We start from the raw sequence: 15,777 nt of genomic DNA, 5'->3' as shown, positions 1-15,777 counted from the left end.
TAATCAAATCTATGTTAGAAGTCTGAATTTGAACATTCACTTTGTTTATTCTCTCTAAAAAAAACATCCCATACAAAAACCATTACCGCCGTTTCCAGTTTTTCATGCAGAGATGTTGAAATATTTATTAATTAGCACTGTATATGAGAATATTTCGATTTTTGTTAAATATTTTAATTTCTCTCCAATTTTCGAAATTCGTATTATGTGTGTATAATATTTTTTTTTTAATTTGTAAACCGAAATAAAAAATTTATGAACTAAATTTGCCGCCATAGGCTCCAGCCTACTCAGCCTGCTGGTAAATCCGCCACTATCAGCAATAGATGTATCACATTTCGATTATAAAAAGCTGGCAGAAGCACAAAGAAACAACCCAGAGTTGGAAAATCTGTTGAAATCGAAGTCTCTGCACGCGCACAACTAGAAAGATGATGCAATTCAATGATGCAAGATGTGACTCAATGGACAAAGGAATGTATTAATTGTCAGAAATCTAAAATTCAACGTCATACAGTATCTCCACATGGACATTTTATTTTCAGCGATAGATTTGATCATTTACACATGGATATAGTGGGACCATTAATTAACTGTGAAGGATTCAGATATATTGTACGAGGCATGCCTTTTAAGTTCTGTCGTTTCCATATTTCCCGGCAACTTTGAATTTGGACCTGTAGTATATTCGAATGTGTTTACATTTTGAATCTCAAAACAGTTAAAAGTATTAGGATTAATGCTATTGTTTAGTCACAGCGTCGATTTGAATCTGTCAAGTTACGTACGAAAATGAATCTTTCTAAGGAAAATGTTCGTGCAATAATTTTCTACAACTTTAGAAGAGGCCTGACACGGCTTCAGTGTTTTGAAGAGCTAATATCTGTGTTCAGTGATGAAGCCCCATGTCTGTAGACTGTCGAACGCTGGTATTTAGAATTCCAGCGTGGACATACTAGTGTTAGTGACAAATCTCGCGAAGGACGCCCAAAATCCGCCTTCACAGAAATCATTGCTGTGAGACAATTAATTCTCGAAGATCGTCATATGACTATGTATCGAGAGATAGAGGCTCTATTAGGCATCTCAGGGACAACCATTCAGAAGATCTTGCATGAAGCGCTTGGTGTGAGAAAGCTAGTTTGCCGTTGGATTCCGCATCTGCTTTCCGACGATCACAAGGCGGCCCGCGTCAGATGGTGTAAGAAAACTCTGCAAAGGTTCAACCGAAGAGAGTCAAATCACGTCTACGACATCATCAGTGATGACGAATCTTGGATCTATGCCTACGATCCTGATTCCATACAACAATCTACAATCTGGGTCTTTCAAGACGAGCCAAAGCCGACTAAACTCGTTCGTTCTCGAAGCACTTCAAAGATGATGGTGGCCACGTTCGTTGGAAAAACTGGCCATGTTGCGACTATTGCACTTGAAGATCGTAGAATGGTTAACGCAGAGTGGTATACCACAGTTTGTTTACCAGAAGTCATCGCCAAACTTCGAAAATCTAACATAAAGCGACGCATCACCCACGTGGTGCACCACGACAACGCAAGCTCACACAGCGCTCGTCAAACAATTCAGTATTTGAAGCAGGAAAACGTAGAAATTCTTGACCATCCTCCATACAGTCCTGACCTAAGCCCTAACGATTTCTTTACATTTCAAAAAATTAAGAAAAGTCTTCGTGGTCAAAGGTTCCAGTCCGGTGAAGAAGCAGTCGACGCTTTCAAGTCAGCCATTTTGAACACCTCCACTTTAGAGTGGAATTAATGTTATAATAACTGGTTTGAGCGAATGGAAAAGTGTATAAAGCTACGTGGTGAATACTTTGAAAAACAATAAAAAGTACTATAAGGTTCTAGTTGTATTTTTTTCTGCAAACAACAAAACTTAAAAGGCATGCCTCGTAACTATGGTAGATAGGAAAACGGGTTGGCCAGAAGCTTTTCCTGTAAGACATTAGTGCTGAAACTGATAGATATCATGTATTCAGGATGGATATCAAGATTTGGGTGCCCCATACATATTACTCATTTTTGTCACAATAATTGTTTACACATTTCACCAGAAGTTCCAGAAAGTATATACTTTGTGCAACATTTCTTGGTTTCACAGGGCCAGGCCTCCACCAGCAGTTAGTATAACATATAATTCATTTGAGGTGAGACACTTTAACAAAATGGCGAAAAACAACATTACCAATCCATGTCCGAAAGCTGTAATATAATACAAATATAATCGACATATATATTTATACGCAAAAAAACTGAAATGGAAGTGGGCAGGACATGTTGCCCGGCTAACTGATCATAGATGGACTAAAAAAGTAACTTTCTGGAAAGGCCCACTAGGCAAAAGAACAAAAGGTAGACCTATTACGCGATGGGAAGACGACATTAAAGCGATAGCTGGTCAAAATTGGAGTAAAGTAGCCGAAGACAGAGACAAATGGGCGTCACTGGAGGAGGCCTACACCCAACTTGGGGTTCCAGTAGATTAAATATTTAAAAAGAATATATATGTATATTTTTTTTTTGTACCTAAATTTCTGTGTGTATATGTATATGTGTATTTTTGTATATATATATATATATATAAATTATAATATATTAAATAAATGTGTTACCTAAATTTATATAATTATATGGATTTGGGTACACATACAATTAAGTAAAGGAAAGAGAAATTATACTAATTATAATTATATTAATATAGATTAAACTACATGAACTAACACTAAAAATAAATTGTAAGAAGTGTAAACTTTAAATACTGGAAATAAAAGGCTTTTTATTTATTTATATATTTAATCGACATATGGGTGGTGTTCATCCACATCTTTTAGACGCCCTACTGGGCTATTACAGAATTCAAATAAAGTAAAAAAAAATGACCATAGAATATTCTTTCACATGATAGATATGATCACAGTAAATGCCTGGCTATTATGTCGACACCAACTTCAAAGTAGCTGTAGCAGAAGATTTGTGTTAGGCCAATAAACCTAGTGTCACTACAAAAGGCGCCCCTCCAATTCTATTGAAAATATGATTGAAGACAAGAAAGTGAGAGGATCAATTGCAATGTCATCTAAGGACTCAAGAAAAATGCATGAAAATCTACTCTCTTAGACAACAACAACTTACACCTTTAAACACAGAGATCTTGGCATAATTATAAACAACTATTTGAAATGGGAACTTCACATGATTAATATGGTAAAAAGAGCTAATTCTTGATTAGAAACCGCTTGAGATGACTCACACCAAGCACATAAAAATTACATATATCCACTCTTAGAAAGGGCCTGGGAATCTCCTATTTCAAGAAAGATTTCACCCTAGGTGAAAATGTACCAGGAGGGCAACAGAAAAGAGAGGACATTTCTTGAGAACACACCACATGACAAACAACAAAGAGGAAATCTAATTGAAACATACAAAATTCTTCCTGGTCATTATAATGTGCAACACATTGAGAATATATTTACTTTAAATCAAAACAAGCATCTTTTGAGGTCGTGCACAAGTAAACACCGTATAAAGTTCATAATTGCAATGCCTTATAGAACTTCTTCCCAAACGGTATGGTCCCTCTATGGAATGATGTCCTGGCGTCTTTACTGAATTATTTTAAAAACAAATTAAATGTGTCACCATTAATGGGATGCTCTAACTTGTTATAAATCACAACCCATTTTGTTAATTGGTTTATTCTTCACAAACAACAGTAATAATTAATTTATATTCACATAGAAACGCTCAAGGGAAAAAACATGAATATCGCTCGTCTTAAAAGTCTGTTCCGAGTGACGTCTGTTTTCTTCTTTCTGTTACATACCTCAAAATCTTATAGAAAATAGTACACAAAAGAGTATGTACATTTTTAGTGCGTATCTACGATTCGCTATAGTTTCTTCTTCTTAATACTCGTGTGATAACTAAATACTAATAATAAGAAATTTTTAAGTAACAGTTGGTGCAATTCGCCGATAATGCTATTTTTTTCAAGTGATTTCATGAAATATGTCAGATCAGACTAGGGATGTGACATTCTGCATAAAAAAATAGATTTTTTTATTTATCGATTATTTTTTTAGCATGAAAAATTGATTAATAAATAATAGTTTTTTTATTAATCGATTTTTTCCTAATTTTTGAATTTATTTCAAAATAATCACCCTAAATATCTTATTTTTCATGGTTTTTTTTAAATGAAAAATAAACAATAGAAATTAACGTTTAAGAATAATCAAAATCGAAATTAACTTAATCTCGTTTTGATAAATTTTAGGTGAAATTTGATAAATGCTGAGTTATGCCTTTTCAGTAGCACATTGCAGTATTTTTGTTGTCTTTTTAATTGTATGTAATCTTGTGCTGCTGAATAAATTTATTTAACTTTTAAATTATAGTGTTCCATTCAAACTTGAGTTTTTGTAAAATTTACTGGTTTTATCATCCTTTCGATGTTTTACAAAAAAACATCAATGCATCGAGTATATCAATACATCTTCAAAGAATCGTATTCAATGTATCGCATTCTAAACATCGGTGTATATCGAGTATCCATAATAGTTCGAGGTCCGGGTTATAAAAGACCAGACATAATGTCGGGAGGTGGCAGATGGAAAATCGACTATGATTGATTTTCAATTATAAAAATAATCTATAAATAATCGATTATTTTAAATATATATTTCTTTAATGACGAATCACAAGTGTACATTGTGTTACCTACGTGAATAAATGATTTTTGAATTTTGTAAAAATCGCGTAAAACATCGATTTTTACTTTGAAAAAAATCGATGTTAATCGATTTTTTTAATAATCGATTATTTTTTCACATCCCTAGATCAGACTCAAGAAGGCCGGAGGCGCCGTCATTCGAAATTATACTTGACAGTCTGTCGTGTGCTTTAAGAAGTTTCGTCCACAGGCTACTTATACATTAACATAGTTATAGAGTATGCTAATTATATATAGCCGTGATTTTGTTTTGAGTTACCTTATTAAGACTAAGCTTTAAATTTAATATATTTATAAAAATTATTATTTAAGTCCCTCGCACAAAGTCCTCCGAATATCGTCACTTTCATCTCTTCTATTAAAAAAGATTCGTCGTCTGTACTATTAAAAAAAAAATGTATATAATAAGCTTAAATCCATAGAGTACGTATAATATAGGCATTACAGGGTACTCAAATCTGTGGTGATAATGTAACTGATGAGTGATGACTGATGACAAGTAATAAATTACTAATAAGTATGTATTTAAAACATGGAATTAGTAGGTGTTAAATAATTAAGTAAAAAGTTTACTATTTGAAAACAGTGTAATCTATTCGTAATTTTATTAGTAATTGAACAGACTCAACACTGTGACGGCAAATCGATAGTAATATTATGATTGTAATTATCGTAAATATAAACTACTACACCAAGCAAGGCAAAGCGGCTTAGACAACTAATAAGATGTAAACAAATTGTAGTAGTTCTAGTAGATAACTGGGTAAGTAAAATTTCAAAGGATTTTTGTATTATAAACAAATCTAAAAGATCCCACACATCAAAGAGAAGTTATAATTTCAATCCTTTAATGGAGGTGTCCATAGGGAATATAAATAACCAGTCATATAAGAGCAATTAATTTGCAAGTTAAACATGATATGATTTCTTTGTCCTAAATGGGTTATTTTTTTAGTCACCATGGGATCAAAAGACAAGATCTGGGCAATATCAGAGCTGACAAAATTTGCTCAGAAATTCCAGAAAGTATATGCTTTGTGCAATATTTCTTGGTTTCACCAGGGCAGGCCTCCACTAGCAGTTAGTATAACATATAATTCATTTTCAAAATAGAGAAATCATATTTTATATAAATATATATACAATTATAAAGAGAATGTAATATGTAATTATAATCTACTGAACACCTTATGATTCCTATCTAAGGTAATTAATTATGTCTTGTTTTTCACAAGACATTGTTTCAATTTGAATCATATTCCACAACTATTATACAAATATATTAAAATAAATTATGTTGAACCAATTATAGTATATTTCTTTCCTTAAGATAACCCTAATAGTAGGAGAGCTGGCACCAATTTTTGGGCAGGTATTTGAGGCAAGCTGAAAACTTGTCACATACCTCTCCTATTATATTCCAACACGGAATTGCAGACCTGGCTGGTGAGTAGCGGGGCTAAATCAACCCCTACATTTTTAAAAATATTAATTTTTTTTCCCCAAAAATATATTTGAGGCAATACGCAATTTATATATGTTGCAGTGTAATACTTAATAAATACGAAAAAAAATAAGCCAGACAATTTAATCGGGGCTGTAACATTACCAGACGCGTGCAAAATTTTTTTGCAAAAAATTATAAAAAATGTTTTTGAGGCAGCTTGAAATTTTAATGGAGTGTTATTTATAACTATAAAATTAGATTCCCAAAAAGACAGATCATTTCGGTGGGGCTTTCTACCTGCCAGGTGATCAAACAAATAATGGATGGGTACGGGCCTGTACTACTATGGACAAGCTGTAGTGTGAGAGAGAGCGCATATCGACAGCTGTCTTCGTTCTTGCTTGCCGCGTTACTATTGGCTCTAGCGAGGCCACGTGACTTACAATAACCCATGAGGTTTCTAGTTAGAATTTCGGAGTAAAAAATAAAAAAAAAACTGAATTTGTACTGAATACATTTTGCATAAAAGTGATTGTATTGATTTATGGACGTTAAAGGGACATAATTTTGTGATTTCTTTTTTATCTTAAAAAATTAGTTATTTTACCAATTTTAATGTGAATTTAAACGTAATGAATTGTTTAAATATTTGATATTTCCGTAAAAATATTTTTCAACAATTTTTGTTCCAAAAATTTTTGTACAGAATTCATACTGTGCCCCTACATTCAAAACTAAAAATTGTTTCTCTGACATTATTCCAAGTCAAAATACGGAAATTTAAAACCTTTTTCATCTTAAAATTAATAAGGGTTACGTATAAAAAAACCAATGATTAAAATATAAAATCGCAAAACTAGATTTATAAAAATATAATATTTCTTCAGTATTACAATAATTATTTAAGTATAAAAAAATTTGAAATAAATTAAATTCATTTCACGTCAGATATAAAAATATCATTCTTCGTCTGTGGATTCTTCATCAGAACTACTTGAATCTTCGGATTCATCTGTATCAGATTCGGCAACCTCTTCATCATCTGCGAAAAGAAATAGATATATTTTTTTTAATTAATCACAGAAATTTGAATGCAGCTGTTATTAAAAATAAACCATTTATTCTCACCTGTAGTATGATTTTCATCATCGTTATTTTTATTTTCCTCGTGAGCAACAGCGTCGAATACTAATTGCGGCATACACTCTCCGTCAAACCAATGAAAATCTAGCGTATCCTCATTAAGTGTCCATCCGTTTCTATTAGGTGTCAAAGAACTGGGGAATCGTAAATATGCATTTCTCCAAATGCTTGTTATATATTGCGTTCTTAAAAGATGTTGTTTTAATTCAGCTTTGCATGAAGGTAAAGTAGAGGGATCACAATTTTTTAATTTTTTTCTGAAAGGTTCATTTTCAGTGTCGGCTTTGTAAGTCACGTGGCCTCGCTAGAGCCAATAGTAACGCGGCAAGCAAGAACGAAGACAGCTGTCGATATGCGCTCTCTCTCACACTACAGCTTGTCTATAGTAGTACAGGCCCGTACCCATCCATTATTTGTTTGATCACCTGGCAGGTAGAGAGCCCTACCGAAATGATCTGTCTTTTTGGGAATCTAATTTTATAGTTATAAATAACACTCTATTAAAATTTCAAGCTGCCTCAAAAACATTTTTTATAATTTTTTGCAAAAAAATTTTGCACGCGTCTGGTAATGTTACAGCCCCGATTAAATTGTCTGGCTTATTTTTTTTCGTATTTATTAAGTATTACACTGCAACATATAAATTGCGTATTGCCTCAAATATATTTTTGGGGAAAAAAAATTAATATTTTTAAAAATGTAGGGGTTGATTTAGCCCCGCTACTCACCAGCCAGGTCTGCAATTCCGTGTTGGAATATAATAGGAGAGGTATGTGACAAGTTTTCAGCTTGCCTCAAATACCTGCCCAAAAATTGGTGCCAGCTCTCTGTCTCTCTCTCTAGCTCTCGGCAAAGACTGTGCTGGGGATGGAAGTTCTATATTATGTTGTAATTGCTCATGTATAATTTAAGGTAGTAAAACCATAAAAAACAAAGAACATGTATATCTATAATAAGTATGCACATTACTATATCAGAATAAAAATAGGCCACAAATAAAAGCCAACTAGAACTTGATGTCTTAAAGCATAACCTATACAATGCACAGTACATAATATATATATTATTTATTTATATTTTAGTTTTCTTTAATTAGTTTTCTACATGAATATTTATTTAATACAGAACAGACACAATATGGCGCTGAAAGAGCTGGCTTGCTTGCTGGGCGAGCCCACTGACGCGCGTTACATGGAGCAGCGCGTCTACGACTTCATTGGCAATTTGCTGCATCTGGTATTGCCCGCACTCCTCACTGACTTCTCAACTATCATGTATGAGTTGTACGACCACAGTAATAATAAATAAATGCATTTTATGTCTGCCTAGATGCGTGACGTGGCCCGCGAGGAGACGCCTTGGGACACGCTGCCGCCCGTGTTAAAGCGTCTCGGCACTCGCCTCAATTTCATCGACGTGGCGTCGGTGGTGCGTATTAGGCCTCTTTGAGTCCACAGGGCAATTAAGTCCCAAAAATTCTGAACCCGGTGCGCGTGTGGCAGATGGAGACGGGCGAGTGTCGGGCCGACGGCGCCGTCAACCCCGCCAAGATGAAGAGCTTCGCGACGAGGCTCGTGAAGGCGGTCCAGAGAGCCGTCGCCGAGCGTGCGAAATCGCAAGCCCTTCGGGGATTGCCGCCGCGCGAATGGGACACGGCCCGCTTCCTGAAGAGTATAGCCGCCGTCGAGGTCTTCGCCCGCGAGACGTCCGCCGACGCGGGCGCCCTGCTGCAGATCTGGTGAGTCGACGGCGCCTTCGCCGACCGACCGCCTCGACGCGCCCGCTATCGTTTCGACGCTCGAATCCTTCTCGCAGGCTACGCATGTACGAGGAGACGCGTCGCGAGCTGTGCCGAGGGGGCCGCGAGCCGTCGCTGTCGCCGCCCGAGTGGCGGCTGGCCGACCTGCTTCTGCTGCACGAGCCCGCGCTGCCGCTCCTCGAGCGCGCCGGCGAGCAGGTGTGTCCGGAGCGATCGCTGCGCTTCCTCGTGCGACTCGTGGCAGCCGGCACGACGAGGCTGGCGCGGCGCGAAGGCCCCGACCCGGTGTTCGGAGCTTCCCTCCCGCCGCCGAATCGCCCCGAGGAGGCGCTCGAGTACGGCGACTGGGTCCGCTCCGTGTGGACGGCCGTCCACATCGCTTTCTGTAAAAAGTATGTTTTCGTCTCCGCGTTTCCGTCGTTTGCGCTCGATCCGACGAGTTCACCGGCTCGAAATCTGCAGGGAGCATCCGGTGTCGAGCGTGCTGCTGCAGCGGCGTTGGCACGAGCTGCGGCTGCTGGCTCGCGAGGACCGGGAGGCGCCGACGCCGTCGGCGCTGCTGCTGAGGCGGTTCCTCGACGCGGATAGTGCGGCTCCCCCGTCTTGGCCGAGCCTAGTGGAGCGGGGACTGGTCGTCGACCTCACTGCGTTGGTCAGTTCCCGCCTAACGTCCGCCGCTCACGCTCGAGTCTCTCTCGATTCACGAAGCCTCTTCTCCTTTTCAGGGATGCCAGAACCCCGATCTGCTGTGTCTCCTCGACGATATCGGTTCGTACGGTCGACATCGATTCAGTTAAAAGTAAAAAGCACGATTTTGTCATTTTTTAAATATTAGAAGATCTGAAAGTAGATCTCATTCTTAAGATCTCTTCATAAAAATACTACTACAACAATTAACACAAAAGAACATATCCAGAACACACCTTCGTGTCGGAGATCCCTTCGGAGGCGATCCCGCAGAGAGACATCGTGCGACAGCTTCAGGCCATGGACCCCAGCCGGGCCGAGGTGTCCATCCTCTTCGACCCTCACTCCGACTCCGAGCCCGAAGACGGCCCCGCCCCTCCCGCGGCCCCCGCCGACAAGGACGACTCGCTGAGCTTCATCATCAGGCAAGCCCTCAACTGTCGATCCGTCGTGCGACTGCAGGCGCCGCGTCTGCGGGAGCTCACCGACGACATCCTCGAGAAGAACTCCGTGCTCGCCGACAAGTGGGACGACTCGGACGAGGAGCGCCCTCTGGTCATCGACGAGACCAAACCCGAAATAGAGAGCGAGACGAGGAAGCGAACTCTGAGCAACGGCGTGGAGACCGCCTCCGAGTCTCCGGCCCGCGACTTCGAGGCGAAGGAGGAGCCCGACGCGGCTGAGAGGGTGAAACGAGAGAACAGCGAGGAGGACTCGCCCGGGCTCAGTAAGTATCGCTGAACTTCGCCGAGACGACATCTCTACGGCGCCTCGATCATCGAGATGTCATTTCAGGTGAAAAGTTGGCGATGCAGGTGCGCGTGGTGCTCGAGAGGGTGGTCGAGACGGCCGACCGGACCCGTCGGGGCCTCTCGCCGGCCGAGCTGTCGCGGCGCCACGGGGTCGAGGGACAGGGGGCCGCCTGGTGGACCCGAAATCTTCCTCTGGCCGAGAAGTGCCGCCCTCTGCGGGTGACGCTGACCCGTCTCCGTCGTCGACCGGCGCCCCGCGTCGCCCTGCCGGACATCGACGAGATCCGGGAGATCAACAGGAGCATGCTCACCGCCGAAGTCGCCCCGACCTTCGTCCGTTCCTCGGAGTCGGTCTCCGCCGAGACCCTGGACGTCGACGACGAGCGGCCGGAGAGCAGACGGTTCCAGTACCTCTACGGGGACATGCTGAGGATGATGGCTCGCAACGCTAAGGTGAATCCGCGACGTCGGACGTCCCTCGGCCCGCGACGTCCGCTCGAATGATCCTCGCTCGCTTTCAGAGATTTCTGCCGGCGACGCGACCCACTCCGTCGACGGACGCGAAGGCGGCGCCCTACCCCGGCCCGAAGGCCGTCGCCGAGACGTCGCAACTGAGCGACCTCGAGAAGTGGGAGAGGGAGAAGCGCGTCGGCCTGCAGTACTTCAGCCTGCCTCATCTGCTCGACCCCGAGCCCCGGCGGCGGGCCGAACTTCGGCGGCGGTCGGCCCCCGACCCGACGCCGCCCCGTCCGGCGGCCCGCCTCGTCTCGGAGTCCGATTCCGATTCCCGAGAGGACGCGGCGAGTCCTCGGGCCGACGAGAGACCGGCCGGCATACTGGACGACGAGCTGAGCGACCTCAGGCGAACGGAGAAGGCCGACTCCCGACCGAGGGGCTCGCCCGTCTCCGGCTTCTTCGCTCCCGGTCCCGGTCCCGTGGCTCCCGGCCCCGTCGCTCCCGGCCCGGTCGGCTCGGAAGGCGGACTCGACGTCCTCAAACCGGTGCAACCGACCGCGGGAATCCACAGTGAGTGAGCTTCCGTTGAGAGTTGAGAGTTGAGAGTTTGCACTTTTATTTGATAAAGGATGGATATAATAGAGCTACGAGAGAAGTTTATCATATTATTTAAATAAAACGTTCTTTAGGCTTGTTCATTTCGTAGATCCCGTGATCACGTGCGGAAGTCACTCGATAAGACTCGTGGAAGACACTCGACACACGGCCGCCGAGAGGAAGAGGCGGATGAAGCTGTCGGATCGAGAGAAACGCGTGAAGATCAAGTTCACCAGCATCCTGAACGAGATGACCGAGGAGAGGAGGCGAAAGGCGCGAGACGGAGGCGCCGAGCCCCCGTCCTTCGCAGGTGAGAGGTCCCCGAGGACACTTTAATGTAATGTTCCATGTCTTAGTTTTAAAACACGAGTATTAAAAAGAGAGTATTTTAATTTCTCGTCCGACAGAAGGATTCGCGGGAGCCTCGTGCCACTTCAAACTGCCGGCGGAGCGCTGCGTGACGGCGGCCAAGTACGCGGCGGCCGGCGGCGGAGGGACGGCGCTGATGCGGGCGGACCTCGAGAGGCCCCTCTGGCTGGTCTCTCGCGAGTTCGTGGTGCTGACGAGGACGCCGCTGACTTTCGCCCGGCCCTCGTACTGGGGCACGCCGCCGGACACGTCGCGCGTGACGCTCACGCGCGTGCTGTTCCCGGACGAGGACGACCGCCGGGACTCCGCCGTCGTGGACCTCACGGACGACACGGAGCCGGCCGACGGCGAGCTCCCGTTCAAGACTCTCGTCGACGACCCGCCTCGGCGCGTCTTCGTAAGTCCCTTCGGCGCTCGCTCGTCCTCGAGACCGTCCGCAGCCGCTCTACGATGCTGCTCCGTTGCAGGTGTACAACATGGTGCAGGACGTCGTCACCTTCCGGCGGTTGAACTCGAGTCGAAGGTCGCTATTCCTGTTCTCGCTGCGGACCGGCGCCCTGAAGGTCGCGCCCGCTCCCGAGACGATGGTCGGCCCCGCCCTTCCGGTCGTGACCTCCGTGTCCGGCGTGTCGTCCGTCGGGGCGCTCCCGAGTCCGGCGGCGATTGGCCTGCGCGAGGTGTCCGTGAGCGTGCCGGCTTACGAGCGCGGCCCCGGCTCGGGCTCCGGCGCGCCGCCCGTCGTGCTGCAGCGAGAAGGTCTCGGGCCGACGCGGGCGAAAGCCCCCGCGCCGCCGGGCCCTCGGTCCCGCCCTGGAACTCCCGAAGTGCGGCGCCCCAAGCGCCTTGCCCCGAACCGACGTGTGAAGACGAGCGCGTTCTTTCTGAGCGAAGGGGAGATCCGACACGACTTGGCTCACGTTTAGCGAGACAAGAATTGGTGACGTCACTATCGAATGAGTCGTGACGAAATATATGAACGTCTTCCGTTTGCTCCTATTTAAAATTTCACCGTTTGTAAAATAATAAAAATATCGTCCCTTCCTTCCTTAAGGCAGTCTCAGTCGGGATAATAAAATAAAATAAATAAAATAATAACTTCTTTTTTATTCGCAGTTTCAGGAAGGCGTTCAATTCCTCCGGGTTACTTAATAATTATTGCGAGAGCGAAATACTGTTCGGTGGAACGTGATATGACGAATTTATTAAAAATCGATGGAGATAATAAATAAGGCGACAATCATCTTCTACCGATCGACGACATTGATTCGTTAAAGATAATTGCACACACTATGTTCAATAATATTCAATTAAATACTTAGCTATGTAGATTTGTATAACAAAAACAATAAAACATCCCTTACAATTTCATATATTATTTTAAAATAACCTCTGCCCGCGTTGACTTCGTGTATATTACCAAAATCACTTGCGACCACTTCACTTCAAAATACCGCATAATGAATTCGCACCTAAACCTTTTTTAGGAATCGCTATTTTACAATAAATAAGAAATCAAATCAAAATCACTAGTAGGTATTTATTATAATTTAAATTGTCATTGTCATGTTCATGAATTGTATTATTCTCCTCTGTTTTGTTTATATACAGGTATTTTTCAAATGTATAATATGTTAATAATAGCCATTTAAAAATATTCTAATGACAGTATTTATTTACCTAACGAAATAAAGATTATATATTTGAGAAGCTCTTCATTTTAAGTGAAAATACGCATTTGAGGAGTAGTTCTTTAAAACTTAAGACCACTCAACACAACACAAATTCCCTAAAGAATTTTCTCCCAAACCGTGTAGTGGCCGACTGGAATAGGCTTCCGGAAAGTGTGATCAGTGCACCATCTGTGAACACCTTTAAAAATAGACTGGATAAGTTTCTCCAAATCCCATAATACACGCGCATCAGCTTATTAAAAGCTGCCAGTGTGTTAATTAAATAATAATATTTCGACAATGTTCAATTGGATATGAATATATACGTATATTTCTTTGGGGCTCTTCTTCACCAACGTGTCTCGCAATTCAGCGAGTTTGTCATCTATATTAATTAAAGTAAATTTGTACAATTAAGTGGAATCTATTTTTATATTAAAGTTGCTTATGATTTACGAGTTATCAGTTGTTTTGTTATGTTTCGCATGAAGTGAAGTTAAATATACAAAACTTGGCTAATAAAACTTTATGAATAACTAGCGGACTCGACAGACTTCGTCCTGTCATAAAGATTTGTAATGTGGCAGTTTTTTGTTCCTACGTATTTTATAGTCGTGGCTAAAAATTCTCCTGAACAGAACCGTCACCCTTAATGGCAATTTTAGTGCTGAATGGTCTGTTCGACCACCTTCAAGCAAAGTTGCTGCGATTCCCGACGAAGCGAGTGCAAGTTTGACAATTGTTGATTTTTCATTGTCTGCTGTCGATCGGCGACGATACAATGAATAACCGTCATTACCAGTAATTGTTTCCGATATTAATGTCCGTGGATATCGTTTTGAACATTTACCATCCATCATACACGGTGAATTTTGATTAAGAGTTTCACAGTTACCATTTATCATGTTTTTGATAACTACCTCATGCAATCCAGGATCTACTTGTACATTAGGGATGTCAGCTGATATTACTGCATCAACTTCATTTGGCCTAATCCTTTCAACCAAAATCAAAATGTGTGCATGTGAAAATTAATCAACAAAGCTTTTTATAAATTTGAGGACTACTTAAATGATCCTAATCCTTGGGATTGATTTGCTCCAGTTCAAACAATTTGTATGACAATACTTGGCGATTAAAAAGAGTGGCGGAAAGTTTCTTGCCAGTTCTTTTTACCCGCTCTACGCCCTTGACTTGCGAACTGGTAGTAAATGTAAATTTACGATTAATTTAACTTGACGATTCAAAAGTGTACTTGGTTACCCACTTGAATAAAGATAGTTTGAGTTTGTGACAATCCTTGTTTCTGCCACTCCACAGAATACATCCAGCAGCGTGTCTCACCAAACACATAATGTTTTACGATGAAATCCATTAATGATTTCAACTTTTGTCTTAAGACTCTGGCTGGTAATATCATGACGATCAATGGGTGATTGCCCAGGGAATAACTCCTGCTTGATTTCTATCCATTGCGGATTGCATGTAAATGTGATGAACAAATCTGCTGTACCATAATGACGAACATACGACATGGCATCTTTGTTTGATTATTCCGTTCTTTGTCTTTAGCGAAACTACTCTGACGATATTGTCTGTGCCCGGGTGTAACTCTACAACTCTGCCCATAGCCCACTTTCCAGGAGGTAAATTAGCGTCGTGAATGGCAACTAAGTCTTGGTTATTTTAAGTTTTCTCGTAGTTTTTGCCATTTACCATTTACTACGGGATGTCAAGGTGGGCAAGTATTCCGATTGCCACCTCTTCCATATATCTTGGAAAGTTTTCTCCACTAAATACCATCTTGTTCGTAAGTCATTCTCGGTGGGCAACAATGAAAGTGTCGGCCCCCCAGTTAAGAAATGAGCGGGTGTTAGAAGCCTAGTATTTAGACAGGCTTCTAACTGCGATAAGAGTGTTGAGAAAAATTCACGTACGAAGAGCTCTCAACACGTTTTTTTTCTAAAATTAGACCACAAATCACAAAATTTACTCGACAAAGGATGGTCCCAATCAAGATGTGCCTTCCAAATCTGCTGGATCACAAGCTTTGCTAATACCACAACTGGTGAAATCCAACCCAGAGGGTCATACAAACGGGAAATATTTAACAAAACTTGTCTTTTTCCTACAGGAAATGTT

At 42.0% G+C, this 15,777-nt stretch overlaps 1 protein-coding gene across 4 annotated transcripts; it reads left to right on the top strand.

Moving 5' to 3' along the window:
• The first annotated feature begins 5,216 nt into the window (after positions 1-5,216).
• Positions 5,217-13,328, top strand: LOC125055178. Of its 4 annotated transcripts, none has more exons than XM_047657472.1 (14): positions 5,218-5,483; positions 5,711-5,835; positions 8,471-8,581; positions 8,675-8,773; positions 8,848-9,083; positions 9,161-9,496; positions 9,567-9,756; positions 9,830-9,872; positions 10,021-10,518; positions 10,587-10,996; positions 11,065-11,569; positions 11,706-11,906; positions 12,004-12,362; positions 12,433-13,328. In XM_047657472.1, exons 2-14 carry the CDS (start codon positions 5,716-5,718, stop codon positions 12,886-12,888), a joined length of 3,564 nt encoding a protein of 1,187 aa, XP_047513428.1. In that variant the 5' UTR covers positions 5,218-5,483; positions 5,711-5,715; the 3' UTR covers positions 12,889-13,328. The 4 variants fall into 4 exon arrangements, with proteins under 4 accessions (XP_047513430.1, XP_047513428.1, XP_047513429.1 ...); XM_047657473.1 differs by having other exon boundaries at positions 5,222-5,518; positions 12,007-12,362; XM_047657471.1 differs by having other exon boundaries at positions 5,222-5,518.
• Positions 13,329-15,777: the final 2,449 nt, after the last annotated feature.

This window comes from Pieris napi, chromosome 13, assembly GCF_905475465.1.
Source record: "Pieris napi chromosome 13, ilPieNapi1.2, whole genome shotgun sequence".
Classification (NCBI taxonomy): Eukaryota; Metazoa; Arthropoda; class Insecta; order Lepidoptera; family Pieridae; genus Pieris; species Pieris napi.
This window is presented reverse-complemented; position numbering and strand designations above follow the sequence as displayed.